The sequence below is a fragment of the Micromys minutus genome (assembly GCF_963924665.1).
Source record: "Micromys minutus genome assembly, chromosome: 27".
Taxonomy (NCBI): Eukaryota; Metazoa; Chordata; class Mammalia; order Rodentia; family Muridae; genus Micromys; species Micromys minutus.
Window position 1 is genome coordinate 22,254,371 of NC_137962.1, and position 17,056 is coordinate 22,271,426.

At 45.0% G+C, this 17,056-nt stretch overlaps 1 protein-coding gene across 1 annotated transcript; it reads right to left on the minus strand.

The window, feature by feature from the left end:
- Positions 1-297: 297 nt before the first annotated feature.
- LOC308438174 (uncharacterized protein C12orf54) lies at positions 298-17,056 on the minus strand (the record flags this gene model as incomplete). Its single annotated transcript, XM_080939464.1, has 10 exons — positions 298-452; positions 1,724-1,900; positions 2,641-2,673; positions 3,310-3,361; positions 6,032-6,056; positions 8,865-8,897; positions 12,629-12,667; positions 13,069-13,099; positions 13,226-13,279; positions 17,049-17,056. The coding sequence occupies 8 exons, from the start codon at positions 17,054-17,056 to the stop codon at positions 2,658-2,660; spliced, it is 258 nt and encodes an 85-aa protein (XP_080795590.1). The 3' UTR covers positions 298-452; positions 1,724-1,900; positions 2,641-2,657.

The following is a 17,056-nucleotide window of genomic DNA, read 5'->3' on the forward strand; positions in this document are numbered from 1 at the left end:
CATACGTATTTATATTTACAAAATTATAAATAGTACACAGAACTCTGCTGGACAGGGTGAGTATGTGGGCATGGTACCTTGAGACTAGGTCACAGTGTGTTAGACCTGAAGGCTTCCTCCATCCCTCACTCCTGGGACCCATTTACTTCACACAGGTCAGTGAACCCCATAAAGGTGTGAGCTCTACAAGGTGCGTCTCAGGTTTTCTCCCTCTGCACAGAGCCGCGACTCACCAGCTCTGTCGTCACATCCCACAACCAGGGAGGACCCAAGCAGACCTTTGTTTTACATCACATTTATTCCTCCATTGTTTATCTGCCGGATTCTTTGCTTGGCGGTTAGGATGTGTCTGGCTCTCAGGTGACGCCCAAGTTCACAATCGTCACCGGTCAATTCTGGTGCTGATGATGTCTGTCTCATAGCCTTTGAGTATCAGGCAACTGAGTCGGGCCCTGAAAGATAATTTACTGGTCGGTGCCGTGGAACGTGTGCTCCTGGTGACATGACCAGTTTCAGGCTTCCATCCAGACATCTAAGGGACGTGAGCTCTTACTACGGACTGTACCTGAGCGGGTCCTGCACCAAAGGGAAAGGTTTCTGCTTCAGTATCAGAATCAAAAGTCGGTTTCTGGGAGATAAAGGCTTTCTGACTAATATGGTTTGAAAGATGCAATCTTATTTTTTGGGTATTAGAATCTTCATCTATTTTGATTATTGGGGAATCAGGATAAAAATATTCGAAAGGGGACACTTAAGGTGATCAAAGAGAGTATGACAGTTGAGTGCTCAGCCCTAAACAGGACATTTATACCACACCCTGCCGAGGCTTAGGGAACATCGCAGAAAAGGAAAGGGAGGACTGTAGGAGCTGGAAGAGGAGGAAGGGCTGTGAAATACTGTCTCATGGGTCCATTTGACACAGTCAATGTGGCCATGACTTCATGACTGTTATGGTTGCCTGTGGTGAACGTACACAAGACTGGGCCTACCAACCATCAGTCATGGGCTGGGGAGAATTGGACGTGCCCCTCCCCACTGAACTCCTGACTACTGATGGATCTGGGGGAGAGGTGGTCATGTTCCTTGGTATCCATGGAAGAGATAATCCCAAACCCACGACCACCCCGACAATTCTAGTTAAACTCACTGGAACTCAACAAAACAGTAACTATGGAGACAAAGGTTGTGAATGCAGGAAGGGGAACAGATCCTAAGGGTGTTGGAGGAAGATCTGAGGGAGGGGGTGTTGAAGAAAAAATTTTATAAATGTTAAAATGGAGTCTGTTGTGCATGTCTATTTAGTGTTTGACTCGATACTGGATTAAGTCCCTCAAATAATGTGAGTTTCTACAATACCTTCTGGAAAGAAACTATGGGCTTTGCATTCATTAGTGTTTGAACCTTTCACCATTTCGGATCTTTACCTCCAGTTTTTTTTTTTTCCGATTTGGGAACACTCTTTCCTACAGAGAGTCATCTATACGTGGTACATTCTCTTTAGCTCATTGTCTTGACTGCAGAGATCATAAGAACATGGGCCAGCCCTGCCGTCATCCGTTCAATTATTCAACCCTGTCTTTTTGCTCTGGGCTACACCTGCTTGCCAGGATAGACCTCGGCCATGTTGTATCAAGAGTATCCAGGAAGTCTGGGGTTTTGCTATATATAGCAGGATAGCCAGGGAGGGTAGACAGTGGAGGTGGAAAGGTATTTGAGTAGATACCTGGAAGAAACACAGGAGACATTTCTTGATGACAAAGTTTAGAGTCTAGGGTAGAAGTCTCCTGGTCACAGGGTTGCATCCTTGGGGGTGTAGGAATGGGCTTCTGATGACTGCTTTCCAGAATTTGAGCTGTGATCCTTATTTGGGGCTGTAGAGAGATCTGGAGGCTTGAAGCTTCTGTATCAAATAAGAGGACTGGTATACCATAAAGGAGAGAGATACAACTCTTTGTGCCTCTATCACATTCTCTACGGTCTTTGGACCTTGACACCAGGAGAAACAAGCGTCACTGATGCTGAGGTTCCAATTCCAGGGTGAAAAAGCCCTTGTTGGGTGTTAGCATTAAGAGTGATAACTTGGCTGTACCAAATGTTCATCAGGAAAATGCCTATGGTTTGTTTCAGAGGAATAGTGAGACTGGGTGATAGATTTAGAGAACATTGGGCCAATCAAAATTGTTTCATGTAGCAAAGATGTCTGATAATTAAGCTGTAATAGCATTGCTTACCTGTGTTCCTTACATGTTCAGGACTGATTGATTTAAAGCATATTTACCAATCTGTTTAAAAGATATGCCTTTGCTGGTCATGGTTGTAAATATTTATAATTCCAGCCATGTAGAAGGCTGAGGCAGGTAGAGCCCAAGTTCAAGACCTGCCTAGACTACTGAATAAATTCGAGGCCAGCCGGGGCAACTTTGTGAGGCCATGTCTCAAAATGAACAATCCCCAGCCCATAGCTCTATGGTAGGGCGCTGGCCTGGCTCAGCACTTGCACAGGGGCCCAGTGAATAAATGGTGGTGGCTTTATTTTGTGAGGTCAGAGCTCTGAGAGGAACAAATTATGGTTCTGGAGGTGTGTGTGTGTGTGTGTGTGTGTGTGTGTGTGTGTGTGTGTGTGTGTTGGGGGTTGCTTACCTTTTCCAGTTCTTGGATTAGGCAGGGTCATGCCTGAAACATGTCAGATAGATACTTTTTAGAAGTCTCGACATTCATGTGAAGCATGATGTTACAGTCTTTACTACTTTCTAAAAACCCTTCCGGCTGCCATGTTAGAAGTCATTCTTGATGTTTAGATTAAGTCCCTAGTGCAGTGGGTGGATCCTCCCCCATGGTCTGTTCTGCGGACATGTGTCCAGTGTTGGAGCACAGAGTTCTCAAGTGTCTATCATGTCCTTTATAACCTGCTCAGAAGCCCTTGACTCACTATCATTCTTCATGGCTTTTCTTTCTGGCTCACTGTTTTTTCCTGTGTCTCTATCGTTAGCTTTGGCATCATATGAGAGACACAGAGAACCTCGGACTTCAAGCCTGCTCCCCAGTTCAATGAGGTGAATTTCCCAAAATCTGTTCTGGTGAGGTCCAGAGGAATTTCTGATGGGGGCTCTGGATGGGGAAGGGAGCCTTAACTTTACCATTCACCTTCATAGAGGGAGGACCAACGCATGCTGTTTCGGGAGAGCATGGATTACAACTATAGTCTTCTGAAGGCAGGACCACAGCTAGCTGCCTAGCTACACGGCTGGCCACCACACCTGTATCCAGGTAGATGTCCCTTTTTCATACCATTAGAATAGGGACACTTACCCAGTCTTGGGGGAAACAGGCGGTATGAATGTCACAGAACGGTTGCTCATGCCTGAGGGAGAAAATGGTTACAGAGATCTGGCAATGTCTCCCCAGTTGCTGAGCTCACTTTTCTAGTTAAGGGGCCCATGTGGGAGGAACAGACTCATGGTAACAGACCTGTCAGAGGAGGGTAGGTGTGGCACCAGATGGCCGCAACACTGGAAATCTCTGTTCAACCAGTGCTGGCCAGTCAACTGCCTCAGATCTTGCACAGTGCCACTGGAGGAGTATGTTTTGGTTCCTTACTTCTTATAACATTTGTTTTGGCTATGGGAAAGAAGTGGTGTGTGTGTGTGTGTGTGTGTGTGTGTGTGTGTGTGTGTGTGTGTGTATGTATGTATGTATGTGTGTGTGTGCACACATAGACCAGAGGTCAACCTCAGGCACTGTCTACCCTGCTTTCTTGAGACAGGATTCCTCACTGGCCTAGAACTCATCAACTAAGGCGAGTCCAGAAAGCCTCAAAGATCTACCCATCTTTATCTCTCCATCAGGTTATATGCATGTGCAACCATTCACTGTGGATTCTGGGGATTGAACCCAGGTCTTCATACTTGCATGACAAGTATTTTACTGACAGAATTCTCTCCAGTGTGTGGATTTTACATTATTTGGGACAGGCTATGATGAATCCTAGGGTGGTGTTGGACTCTTGGTCTTCCTGTCTCTATCTCCTGAGTACTTAAATTGTAGGCTTTACACGATGCTGAATATCGAACCCAGGGTTTTGTGTTTGCTAGGTAAAAGCTCTTAACAACTGAGCTACATTCTCAGCTTTGAAAAGAGTGGATAAGTTCTTATCACTCAAAATTGATCACCTTTCCTCTTTAAGGAAATTGGAAGCAACAGCAGCCATTCTATCCCAGACCCACCTTCTCACAGTGGGCATTCGGAGGGATTCCCATGGCTCACAATGACATCTTAGAGATCAAGTTTGCTTAGAGAACATCCTTCAAGTGGGGACAAATGTGGTCCTTTGCCCTTTGACCTTAGAGGTCACTATCTAAGAAAATATTGTGTGACAGTCACAATGAATTCTACCAGATCATAGTTTCTTGCTCTGGAACATGATGGACCAAGCTTGGAGAGAGATCAGAAGGAATCTTTTCTAGACTATATTTAAATATTCCCAGGACCTGAACTTCTATGAGCTGTATTTTGTGGAGAGTCCCTCTCTCCATCTTCAAGATATTGTCCCTTTGCCTACCAACTTTTTTATGGCATATGGAGGTCCCTGAATTAATGTCCTTTCATCCTGACAGACAGATCAGCAGCTTTGGTATCATGGGAGAGACAAACCTGGATCTGCAGAACTCAAGCCCACCCTCAGACACCTGCATAAGACTGTGCCCCTGAGCAAGAGACCTTGGTGATTGGGATAAATACAGACAGAGAGTGAACCACAACAGATGGGTTCTCTTCTTGGCTGAGTAGAGGAAGGAACCCTAAGTGTGGCTTTGTGGATAACCCCCAGACACTTGCAATTTGGGGAACTAAAATTTAAACTGGAGCAATAACTCAGCACTTTAAAGCAATCGCTGCTCTTTCAGAAGACCAGAGTTACCATGCCCACAGTGAGTAGCCCACAGCCATCCATAACTCCAGTTATAGCAGATCTGATGACTTCCTGTGGCCTCTGAAGGCACACATGCATACACACACACACACACACACACACACACCCTGTACACACACTTGTGCACACACACATGTGCATACCACACACGTGACACATACACATATGTACACACATACATGTGTACACACTCTCACAGCAAACACACACAGGTACACACACATGTGTGCACTCTCTCACACACATGTGTACACACAAGCGCACACGTGTATACACACACTCACACATGCACACACACACACTCACACAGATACACACACAGACATCCTTAAAAGAATTGTAACTTGGATCCTAATTCCATGTTAACCCTCTCCACTCTCTCTTCCCTATGAAGCCCTCCACACAGAACTGGAAAGCTGTTTTGTGTTGTGTATGGCCTCTCCTTTGGAAATAACCATGCCTGACCGAGTGCTAAGAGTTCTCAGGCTTTCAAGGGTCATTCCTTCCATCTCAAGATCTTTCATCACTGTCCACAGGCTGCGGACGGAAGGGTATGGCCCCTCCACAATCACATATTGAAACCAAATCCCCATCGTGATGGGTTTTGGAGGTAGGGCTTCAGAAGGTGGTTAGATCATGAGGCCAGAGTTCTCAGATTAGAGAGGTTGTGTCTTTGTAAAACATAATAATATCTCTCCTCCACTATGCCCTCCTCCCCAAAAAATTGAAGGGAGAGCCATGATCCAGGGAGTAGCCTGGTTCTGGTCAGCAGAGGCAGCTAAGACCTGCCTGGGCTTCATTAGAAATTAAATTGTTCTGGGAGATTTCCAACTTTCAGAACCACAAGAAATAAATTTCTGTTGTCTATAAGCCACTAGCCTAACACAAATGTCGCATTATGTGACAACGGTGTTAACCAAGATAGCAGGTGACCAGGTGGCATGGAGTAGAAATGTGACTTCACAGAGTCAGGCTCAGCTCGACTGGAAGGAAACCAGAGTCGGTCTGTGACCCAGATCGCAGATCTTCAGATGAGACTCTGGGACAAACTCCACTTCCATCCCTCATTCCCGTATCCAGACTTTGGCATCTTTCTTTGTTTACCTCGAATCCGAGCATCTTCTTGAAGCTGAAAGGGAATGAGGATTGAGCGGTCAGAGACTTAGACGGTTGGTAGCCCTGGATGTTCAGTGTGTTGGCTGCACATGGGTCAGATGTGGAGGGTGCCAGATGTGTATTCGGGGAACACAGACGTGGGGACGAAGCCCTACATTCCCAAGCTGCAGAGCTTGTGTTGTTCTCTCAGAGCTTACCGATTAAGATAATGCCTTAGCATGTGGCCAATATACTCTGTGTCCACAAAGCATGTAGAGACGGGAGACACAGCCCGATACTTAACAGCCCAGCAGCACATAGGGATGAACTTAGCTTATTTTTCCCCAGCTTTTCTGCTTTGACATTTCTCTCCTCATGGAGTCACTGGTGACTCTCCGTAGACTTGGAAAGGGCCTTTTGCAAGTCCTTTCTCCTTACTGCAAAGTACACAGCTGCTGCTGGTCCATTTTGCTCCTACTGAGCTCAAGCAAACTCAACCCAGATGGTTGCTCTGGTGTGGGTCTTAGTTTTGTCTAGTAAGAGATAAGGAACGCCCCCACTTCCCACCGTCCTTACTCTCTTTTGCTCGACTTCTTTCTCAAAAAGATTTGTTTTTATTTTGTGTGTATAAGTGTTTTCCTAACATGTGTTGGTGTGTCCCATGGTGCCTGTAGAGGCCAGAAGAGGGTGTAGTATTCCTGGAACTGGAGTTAACAGTTTGTTAGCTGCCTGCGGAAGCTGGAAACCCTCTCGGAGAGCAGTGACTGTTCTTAACCACAGAAACATCTCTCCAGCACCCTGCTTGATTTGTCTTAGTATCTGTGTTCAAAAAATTTCCCTTATACCATGGCTAGGGTTATCTTGTCTCAACCAATATGAAGGATCTGTCAGGGAAGAGAGTGCAAGAGAAAGCACCAGAGAGGCCTTCTGCTATAAGCCAACACACACAAGTCTCTGTCTGCAGGAGACTTGTCTCAGGAGACTGAAATCCTAGGTAGGAAGAGGTGTCTTGACCAGAGAAGTGAAACAAAATAAAACACCCGGTGAGACTGTGATGCTTCTGATCTCCATTGAGAGCCCATTTTACCTCATCCAGAAGCAAAGCCGGCTATGATTTTCAAGAGGGGAAGTTCCAGATATTCCAGCAGGACAGTGCTGTGGCTATTGGGACCACAGAAAGGGACACTGTTCTAGGGACTGAAGTAATCTTGATGGTGAAGAAGAGGAAGTTTATGTTTAGTGCCTTCTTAGCCCCCTTGCTCACCGTTCCTCTCCAACTAGGAGGTAAGGACACTTATTCCTAAGACCACAGGGGGCTCAGATCATGCTTAGAGTCTAATAAATTCTGTCTTCTTTTCAGAGAAACAAAAGACATGTGTGGGGAAGTTTGTTCTCATTTTATGATATTTGTTTTATGATATGTGCTTAAGATAATGTGTTTTCTCCTGATTATAGTTTATACAACCAGTCTGTTAGTAGGTAATTGCATATATTTTATACATGCACACACACAGAGAAAGAAGAAGGTTAGGAATAAGCATAGGAAAAGAGAGAGAGGGAGGGGGGAGAGAGAGGAGGAAGGAAAGAAACACACAGCAGGGGACTTGGTGGGTCTGAGGCACCGCAGCATCTTGAGCAAGCTAGGCTCTGGAGAGAGGTAAGCAGCATGGTACTTGCTTCAATATAGTGTTTAAATATTTGATCAGTGTTTAGAAAAGAAATTGAACTGTGCATAGAAAATGCAAGTTTAGACCTGGCTAAAGTTTGCACATCCTGCAGTTTATAGGCATGTCACCTCCCAGGGCAGCTAATCATGCTACCTGGAGGGGTCTCTTCAATGGAGTCTCTGATCAGCATTTCATAAACCCGATCAAGAATTTCTGTTGAGAGAATTTCTGGTAAACTCATCTTTTCCCCAGTGTTTCACTACAGCTTCTCAGAGGGGGTTGTCAGCCACTTTCTTGCCTTGGTGGCTTAGGGTGACAAGTCAGTCATATTCTTTGAGATGAAAACTTTGGAAAGAGTTCACATCTCAGCAGGGCATGGGGGGAAAAAGCAATGTTAAAATCTAGGGAATTCCGAGCTCGGAATACCCAAGAAACAATTCACAGAAATTATGAACTTCAAAGAGAAGGAAAGCCAGAAGGTGGATGCCTCAGTCCTTCTTAGAAGGGAAAACAAAACGTTCATGGGAGGAAATAAAGGGACAAATAGAGGAGCAGGGATTGGAGAAAAGATCATCCAGAGACGGCTTCACCTGGGGATACACCCCATATGCAGCCACTAAGCCCAAGCACTATTGCTGATGCCAAGAAGTGGTTACTGGCAGGAACCTGATATGGATGCCTCTTCAAAGGCTGTGCCAGAGTCATACTGATACAGAGGACGATGCTTGCAGCTAACCATTGGACTGAGCATGGGGACCCCAATAAAGGAGCTATAGAAAGGACTGAAGGAGCTGAAAGGGTCTGCAACCCCGTGGGAAGAACAAAATGATCATCTAACCAAACCCACCACAGTCCCAGAAACTAAACATCAACCAATGAGTTTGAATAGAGAGACCCATGGCTCCAGGTGCATATGCCTCAGAGGACAGCATTCTTTGGCATCAAAGGGAGAAGAGACCTTTGGTCCAGCAAAGGCTCGTTTTCCCAGTGTAGGGGAATGCCAAGGCACTGAGGTGGGAGAGGCTGGTTGGGAGAGGGAGCACCTTTATAGAGGCAATGAGAGGGAGAGGGGGAGGGGATTGGGGGAAAGGGATAACATCTGAAATATAAATACAGAGAATATCCAATATATTTTTTTTAATCCAGAGAGTTTAGAGAATCGAAATTAATCTCACCTCCTTTTGTATTCCCTTAAAGGCCATTAGCACCTGGTAGGGGGAAAACATGTGAAAAGGTTAGCATTACAAACTATCACTTTATTAGAGGGAACTTATATGGAAAATTAAGTTGCCTAACCTCCCAGTTTATATGGTATGTATGATGTATGATATATTATATTATAACCTGATTGCTCCACTGTGTGCAGTGTGAATTCCAACCTTGCTAGGGCTTTCTAGCCCCAGTAATAACCCACAATGACTTCAATTGTACATAGATCTCTAGGCTACCATTTCTGCATGTGGTGAGTGAATTTTATTAATCTATTTAAAAATACATGGGCTGTGAAGAGAATGTTAATGAAATTGAGAACTAACATAAAAATATCTGATCCTAAGGGTACTGTTCTCATTCCAATCATCACATAAGGTCAGTCGTAGGCACCAGGAAAGTGCTGTCTTCCACACGCATGAGCACTCTAATAACAATGTCTTAGGTATTTTTCTATAGGCATGATGAGACAACATGACCAAAGCAATTTCTAGAAGAAATAATTTGTATGGGGCTTAAAGTTTCAGAGAATTAGAGTCCATGACTGTCATGGTAGAGAGCCCAGGAGCAGGCAGGCATGACTTTGGAGCAGTAGCTTTGGGTCCCTTCCGGTTTGAACTTAAACCCTGAGAAGATCTTGGGTGCTGGTGCTGCACCCAATCCCACAGCGCCCAGAGAAAGCCTGTCACCCAGGTGCTCTATCACGCCCAGGACCACTAGATCATAGGCCCACAGGAACACAGGAAGCTAGACACCCAGGAGTACTGGCGATCTGACACTCAAGGACATCAGGAGATTGGTCACACTGAGACTCTAGTATCTCAGAGGCAGCCTGACTCCCAGGAGCCCTGACACACTCAGGATCTCAGTATCACACAATCCCAGAATCACAGGGTCACAAAGACACCTGGACTCTGAGGAATTCTGACACAGTCAGGATCTCAAGAAGGACAGGATCCAGTCAGACACAGCTAGGGCAGGTAGTACTAGGGACAACCAGAATGTGAGAGGCAAGCACAAGAACATAAGCAACAGAAACCAAGGCTACTTGACATCTTCAGAACCCAGTTCTCCCACTACAGCTTATCCTAGATATCCCATCACACCCAAAAAGCAAGATTCTCATTTGAAATCATATCTCATGATGATAATGGAGAACTTAAGAACATGAGTAACTCCTTTAAAGAAATATAAGAGAACATTGCCAAATGGGAGAAGGAATTGGACAAAATCATCCAGGATCTAAACATGGAAATAAAAACAATAAAGAAATCACAAAGGGAGACAATCCTGGAGATAGAAAACCTAGGAAAGAGATCAGGAATCTTAGATGAAGCATCACCAACAAAATACAAGAGATAGAAGAGAGAATCTCAGGGGCAAAAGATACCATAGACTATCAAACTGGATATGTAAACAGGACCCAGCATTTTGCTGCATACAGGAAACACATCTCAGTAAAAAAGACAGACATTATTTCAGAGTAAGAGGCTAGAAAACAACTTTTCAAGCAAATGGCTCCAAGAAACAAGCTGGAGGAGCCATTCTAATATTGAATAAAATTGACTTTCAACAAAAAATTATCAAAAAAGATATGGAAGGACACTTCATACTCAAAGGGAAAATCTTCCAAGATGAACTCTCAATTCTGAAAGTCTATGCTCCAAATGTAAGGGTACCCACATTCACAAAGGAAACTTTACTAAAGTTCAAAGCACACACTGCATCACACACAATAATAGTGGAATACTTCAACACCTCACTCTCTTCAATGGACAGATCATGGAATCAGAACCTGAACAGAGACAGTGAAATTAACAGAACTTATGAATTAAATGGATTTGACAGATATCTTTAAGACATTTCATCCTAAAACAAAAGAATATACCTTCTCAGCACCTCATGGTACCTACTCCAAAATTGACCATATAATCGGTCACAAAACAGGCCTCAACAGATATAAGAATATTGAAATAATTCCATGCATTATATCAGATCACTATGGACTAAGTCTGGTCTTCAATAAAAACAAAAAACAACAAAAATTCCACATACACAGGGAGGCTGAACAACACTCTATGATAAGTTGGTCTAGGAGGAAATAAAGAAATTAAAGACCTTTTAAAATTTAATGAAGATGAAGGCATAACATACCCAAACTTATGGGACACAATGAAAGCACTGCTAAGAGGAAAACTCATAGCTCTGAGTGCCTCCTTGGACACTTCTGACCAGCAACTTGGGAGATGTTATCCCACACCTGGCCTTTGGTTTTTATCTGATAATATGACCTCTGGGAAAATTATCCCCTGTGCAAGATAACTTCAGTAAATTCTCCATAAGCTGGCAATGGTGGTGCATGCCTTCAATCCTAGCACCCTGGAGGCTGAGGCAGGTGAATCTCTATGAGTTTGAGGGCAGCCTGGTCTACATAATGAGTTCCAGGCCATCCGGAGCTACTCAATAAAGAGACCCTGTCTCAAAAGGATCAAAACAATCTTTTTAAAATATAAGTATAGAGTAAATGTATTATGATTACATAAAGAGACTTGATCTGCTTTTATTTGTTAATTTTAGAAAGGCAGCATTGCACTGCTGTATCTAGTGATCTTGGCTGGCTGTTACTTATTTGCTGGCCTTTAGATGTATCATTCCATGTTCCCTTGGCTTTGAGCATCACAAGTGAGAAGTTACTGGGTTGAGAATAGCCCGGCCTGCGTGCCTGACTGAAAAATAAATAAACAAAACAATAATTATATAGCCAAAGGTAGCAACTTTCTGAAGGGACTCCGGCAGCAGGAAAAATCACCGTGAGAACTGACAGAGGGTGTCACATCAATCAAAGTCCTCACAGTAATGGAAAGGGGTCTCCAGGGTGAAGGGGTGGCTACAGGAGGAGAGGAAGCGTCTGCCAGCTACACAACAGGGGAAGCTTGCTCATATCTATAGAAAGAGCTGCAAACATTACGCACCACACACTCCCAAATCTTCCTTCGACAACTGGTTAATAAATGGAACGGACAATTCTCAGAAGAAGGAACAGAATGTCCAGTAAACAGTTTGAACAGTGTTACCATTTTTAGCCTTCAGGGAAATTAAACCTACATGGGTTCCATCAATACCCACTCAGTGGTACGCAAACATGCCGTTACACAGAACCTTGCTAACTGGAGCCTTTTCTATCCACGGTCCTGGGGACAGAAGGTCCTTATTCAGTCTGTATCTTGGAGATTGTTTTCCATGGGGTTCCGTCTCCCTATTCCAGGAGCTGTTACAGGGAGAGAACACGGAACTGGGGCTCACCTGCAGTGTTCTTTTCCAACCTGAGTTTTCTTCTAAACGTGTCGACGGAGGTAGTGAATTACATCTAAATCACTTAAACTGGCTTGGGAATACAGACACATCAGTGCTTTCCGTGGGGGCCCAGAGCACAGCTGTATCACATTGAGCCCGCAGGAGATGCAAAACCTGTGCTTAGCACAGAGGGGCTCCACAGCTGTGAAACCAAACACCACAGTGGGACTTCTGAAAGGGTCAGAATGGAGTTGGAAGCTGCAAAGAGATGTACAGATATGGGGGTGCTTTGGAAGATTTGGGGCTCAGAGAGTGAGAAAAGGGGTCAGGACGGTCCAGAGTGACTGACTCTTTATCATTAATCTGCAGAAAGGAAGAGAAATGAGCTCTCCCCACTACGCTTCTCCCATGCCACTGTGCTGTCAAGAGTACTCACCTGCTCCCACAGGGTTTCGGTGATTATCAAATCTCTTTCCTGTTGGAACAACAGAGAAATCTTGAAAACGCTAATCCAGACTCTCCAAGAGTTTGGCCTGACATAACACATAAGCGGTGGGTTGACAGATATTTCTTGGAACTGAGGTGAAATTCTAAAAGGTATTCTATTTTTTTCCCCAGGTAGCTCAGAGCCTTGTCAACAGCCGGTTTATGTTTACCTGCCTCAGCAACATCCGATAGCCTGGCCTGGAACTGTCAGGTACAGAAAGGGCATTGGAACTGTCACCTGGCCTTGATACTAGGTGACTTACCAGCCTCTCAGAGACCCAGGCAATAAAGCCCGTGTGGCCCCAAAGATATAACATTTGCCACAAGCTTTTCTCTTCTCTCCCCACATTCCAGGAGCCCCCAAGAAACCAGCACATGTGGCCGACTTACCCGTGGCTTTACTGTTTGTTCGATGGATGTGCTGAAAGTAAAGAAACCGGATGAGGAAGACAATCCAAAGATTTCTCTCAATTTCAGTGTAGTAGTGAGAATTCTTAAGCTTTAGAACTAGTCATTTTCCTACATTTCCTGACACACATACACACACACACTGTCGCCGCCACCACCACCACCACCACTACCACGGGACTCATAACTTCGTCTTCTCAGTATGCTTGGTTACTGTACGGAATTCTGAGAACCTAGCACTCTCCTCTACATCATAGTCACTCCCATTCTTGTCTTTGAACTTTCTAGGTCCCCTTGGAGGAGGCTCATGCAATTTTAAAACCACAAGAGCCTCCTCCAAGGGGTGGTGCAGTAAAGGGATCTCTTTAAGTCAGGAGCGTAGGGTCAAAATGAAATGAGCTATAGGCAAAATTCTAGTAGAGCACCTCTGGTCCAATAAGGTCTTATTCTTAAGTACGACTAGAAGGCCAGTGTCTCCAGGGAGGGAGTGGCTGAGAACAGGGTAGGTAGTGCCTGACAGAAGGCAGGACTGAGGATGGACAAGACTCAGGCAAGTTACCCACCATTCTGTTGTTCTTGAATAAACACCACTCAGATCTTCTGGCCATGTGTGGACCGTGTAGGGTGATACCCCAAAGGAAACCAAGGGATTGGCAGTGATCTGGAAGAGGCCTTTGCCTCCTGGGCCTGCTCCAGGCTCTTCTGGATGGAGCAAAAAAAAAAAAAAAAAAAAAAAAAAACTGAGGCTGAACCTCTGCAAATAGGAGGAGGTGTCTTCTGCAGAGCCACTGACCCCAAGAAGACAATGCCAGGCATCCTTTATATGAATAGGTACATATACATATACGGCCATGCCAAAGGTTGGACTCTCTGCTGAAGGGTTGTGTTGTTTTGTTGGCAAAAGAAGTGTATAAGACAATGAACAGATAACACAAGTCACAATAATAGGGTCTAGGGTTTGAAAAAAGAGGGGAAGGTGATGGAGGGAAAAACATGATTAAGAACCAGGACCCTACTGTCTCTGTCTTGGGTCCTGCTTGATCTGCCCCTTGTCATCAGAAAGTAGGTTTCCAAGGAAAAGCATACATGCCTGTAACCTCGAGAAGTCTGCAGACACAAGGACAGCAAAGGATCCCCAAAGGATGTTGAACCCCAGAAGATCTCTACTTAAGACAGGACCCTAAATGAGCATGTGTTAGGATAAAACAGGGTAGACATTGTCCCAGGAATCCTACAGGTGACCCATGTTATTTCTCCATGGAATCTGAGCACAGCCTTTCCTCATTCCTGTTCAAGCCACAGCCCTTATCCTAAAATACCCTTCATTCTTTCCCTTGGGGTTCTACACATCTCTGTTTCAGGGGTATAGAAGACAAAACTAGGATCTACCGGGGGTTTTGTTCATAAGGCGTTTTATTTTTTATTTTTAGTTGTGTGTAGATGTGTGTGTGTGTGTGTGTGTGTGTGTGTGTGTGTGTGTGTGTGTGTGTGTGTGTGTAAGCTGGAGGCATCAGATCACTTTGGAACTGGAGTTACAGCGATTGTGAGCTGTTGGACACAGATGCTGGGAATTGAACTTGGGTCCTTGCAAGAACAGTACCTGCTCTTAAACACCGTGCCATTGTTTTCTAGCCCACCATGTTGATATTTAATCCAAATTCTTTTAAACAGAGATGGTGACTAATCATACTTGGTAAGGACAGTGGGACAAGTCTCTGTCTCTCTGTCTCTCTCTGTCTCTGTCTCTCTGTTTCTCTCTGTCTCTGTCTGTCTGTCTGTCTGTCTGTCTGTCTGTCTCTCTCCTCTCTCTCTCTCTCTCTCTCTCTCTCTCTCTGTGTGTGTGTGTGTGTGTGTGTGTGTGTTTTGACATGCAGCTAGAATGAGAACAGAAAAACAGAAGAGAAGGACACCTGCAGCAGGGGTGAGACTCTCACAGAGGAATTACCCAAACTTGAGGTAGAAAATGATTGAGCCTTTGTGAACTGAGCACCAGCCGGAGTTCTGTCTGCAGACTTCCTGTGTGTCTGCAGCGTGATTGTGTGAAAGGCCCACTCTGACACGCAGCAGGTCAGGCTGTGGTGTGTGCTTGGTCACAGGGAGAGGCTTGGATTCCCGCTCAGGTCTGTCTGATCCCACCGTCCTATTTTGATGGCTTTAAATGTGATTAGTTACCACAACCTGCTTACTTTGTAGCTGGGTTCTAGGAATGCTGGTTGCAGTTGGGAGAGTGGGACTTTGGGCCGTCACTCTTGTCTTTTGTCAAGTCTCTTTGCCTAGAAAAGTTTGTTTTCTCTTCTATAAAACAAGGGGAACCACCTGAGTTCTGAGAGTTTGAAGACTTATAGGAAGGCCTTCGCAGTGGCTAAACTCATTCCCAACAATATATTGTGACCTGTGTTATCTGTTTGGTGTCTTGTACACTTCTATTGCCAACAGAGCAACAGCAGCAGCAGCAACAACGACCCTTCAGCAGAGAGTCCAACCTTTGGCATGGCCGTATATGTATATGTGCGTAGTCACATAAAACTCTAAGATGCCTGGCACTGTCTTCTGGGGGTCAGCGGCTCTGCAGAAGACACCTCCTCCTATTTGCAGAGGTTCAGCTTTTCTCAGTTTTTTGCTTGGTCTCTGGCCTCAGGCAAATTTAACCACTTAGAGCTCTTAGGACAGGCAGTTGTGAGCCCATGAGAGAGCCTCTATCTGTCCTAATTCATACAACATCTTATCCCAGGACATGTCACATGCTTCAAGGTCTTAAGCCAAGTTCCAGTTCCTTTTTGAAGCTTCCTTAATATAGACAAGCTCGCAGCAGACTTTATGTTTCTTTCCATTTTAGCTAACATTGACTGGGTCTTCTACTTCGCTTCTTTAATTTAACAGAAATGTCATTTTGTTTTGCCCTGTCCTTTTCTATCCTAGTCCAAGGGAGGCATGCATTTTTAAAAAAAATTGTTTTTTAAGTATATTAGTTTTTTGCCTGTATGTACGTCTATGTGAGGGTGTCTGATTGTGGAGTTACAGTTGTGATTTAGCATGTACGTGCTAGGATTTGAACCCAGGTCCTCTGGAAGAACAGCCAGAGCCTCTTAACCACCAAGCCATCGCTCCAATATGGAAGCACAGTTTTGAATGTGTGGCTTTGATTCACACTAGATGATCAGTGTTTGAAGGATGAAGCATCCCTTGGAGGAAGGCAGAGCGAGCCCCTTCTTGGCTAGAACGGAAAGACTGTTGTGCCTTCTACTAAGGAGATAAGGGGAACACAAACAAGTCCCCATCTACCCCACCCTAGGTGCATCCAGATGGAGATGGGAGCAGGGGAGCAGCTTCTCCTCCCTTAGATAAATGTCAGCGAAGAGCCTTTCAGGGTGTGGGTGGTGCCGTTTACCTTCTTTGCTGTTCAGATGTCATTTTTGCCTGTGGTTTTGGTATGGCCAGGCCCCTGGAGCTGAAGATGGAGACAGTTTCAGGTCCTGAAATCAGTAAGAGGAGACTCTCTGAGACACACGGTAGGAACACACTCATTCTCTACACAGGAACCTGTGTCATAGCGTGTGTGTGTGTGTGTGTGTGTGTGTGTGTGTGTGTGAAGGGGAGGTATGTGTAAAGAAAGCTCTCCCTCATAACCTGAAGAAATCATATTTAACACTGTAGGAAGGCTGGGCGGAGGCTCCTTGATTTGAGAAAGGATGTAAGGCAGGAACAGAGAGGAGCATGCAGTGAACTCAGAATCATGTGCTAAGGGTGGAGACCTGGGCAGAGGTCAGTTAGCTCTCACCATCAGTTGCTTTGAACAGGGGGAAGGGAAACCTGTAGTCAATATGCTTGGGTCAGCAAGGCCAAAGCAGAAATCCAGGTGAGGAACAAGTCTGCCTCTGGTGGGGATCCATTCTGCTCTTCCCGCTGACACCCTTCCTCACCTCCCACACCGTCAGAAACCAGGCCACTGCCCAGAAACTCACCTGACCAT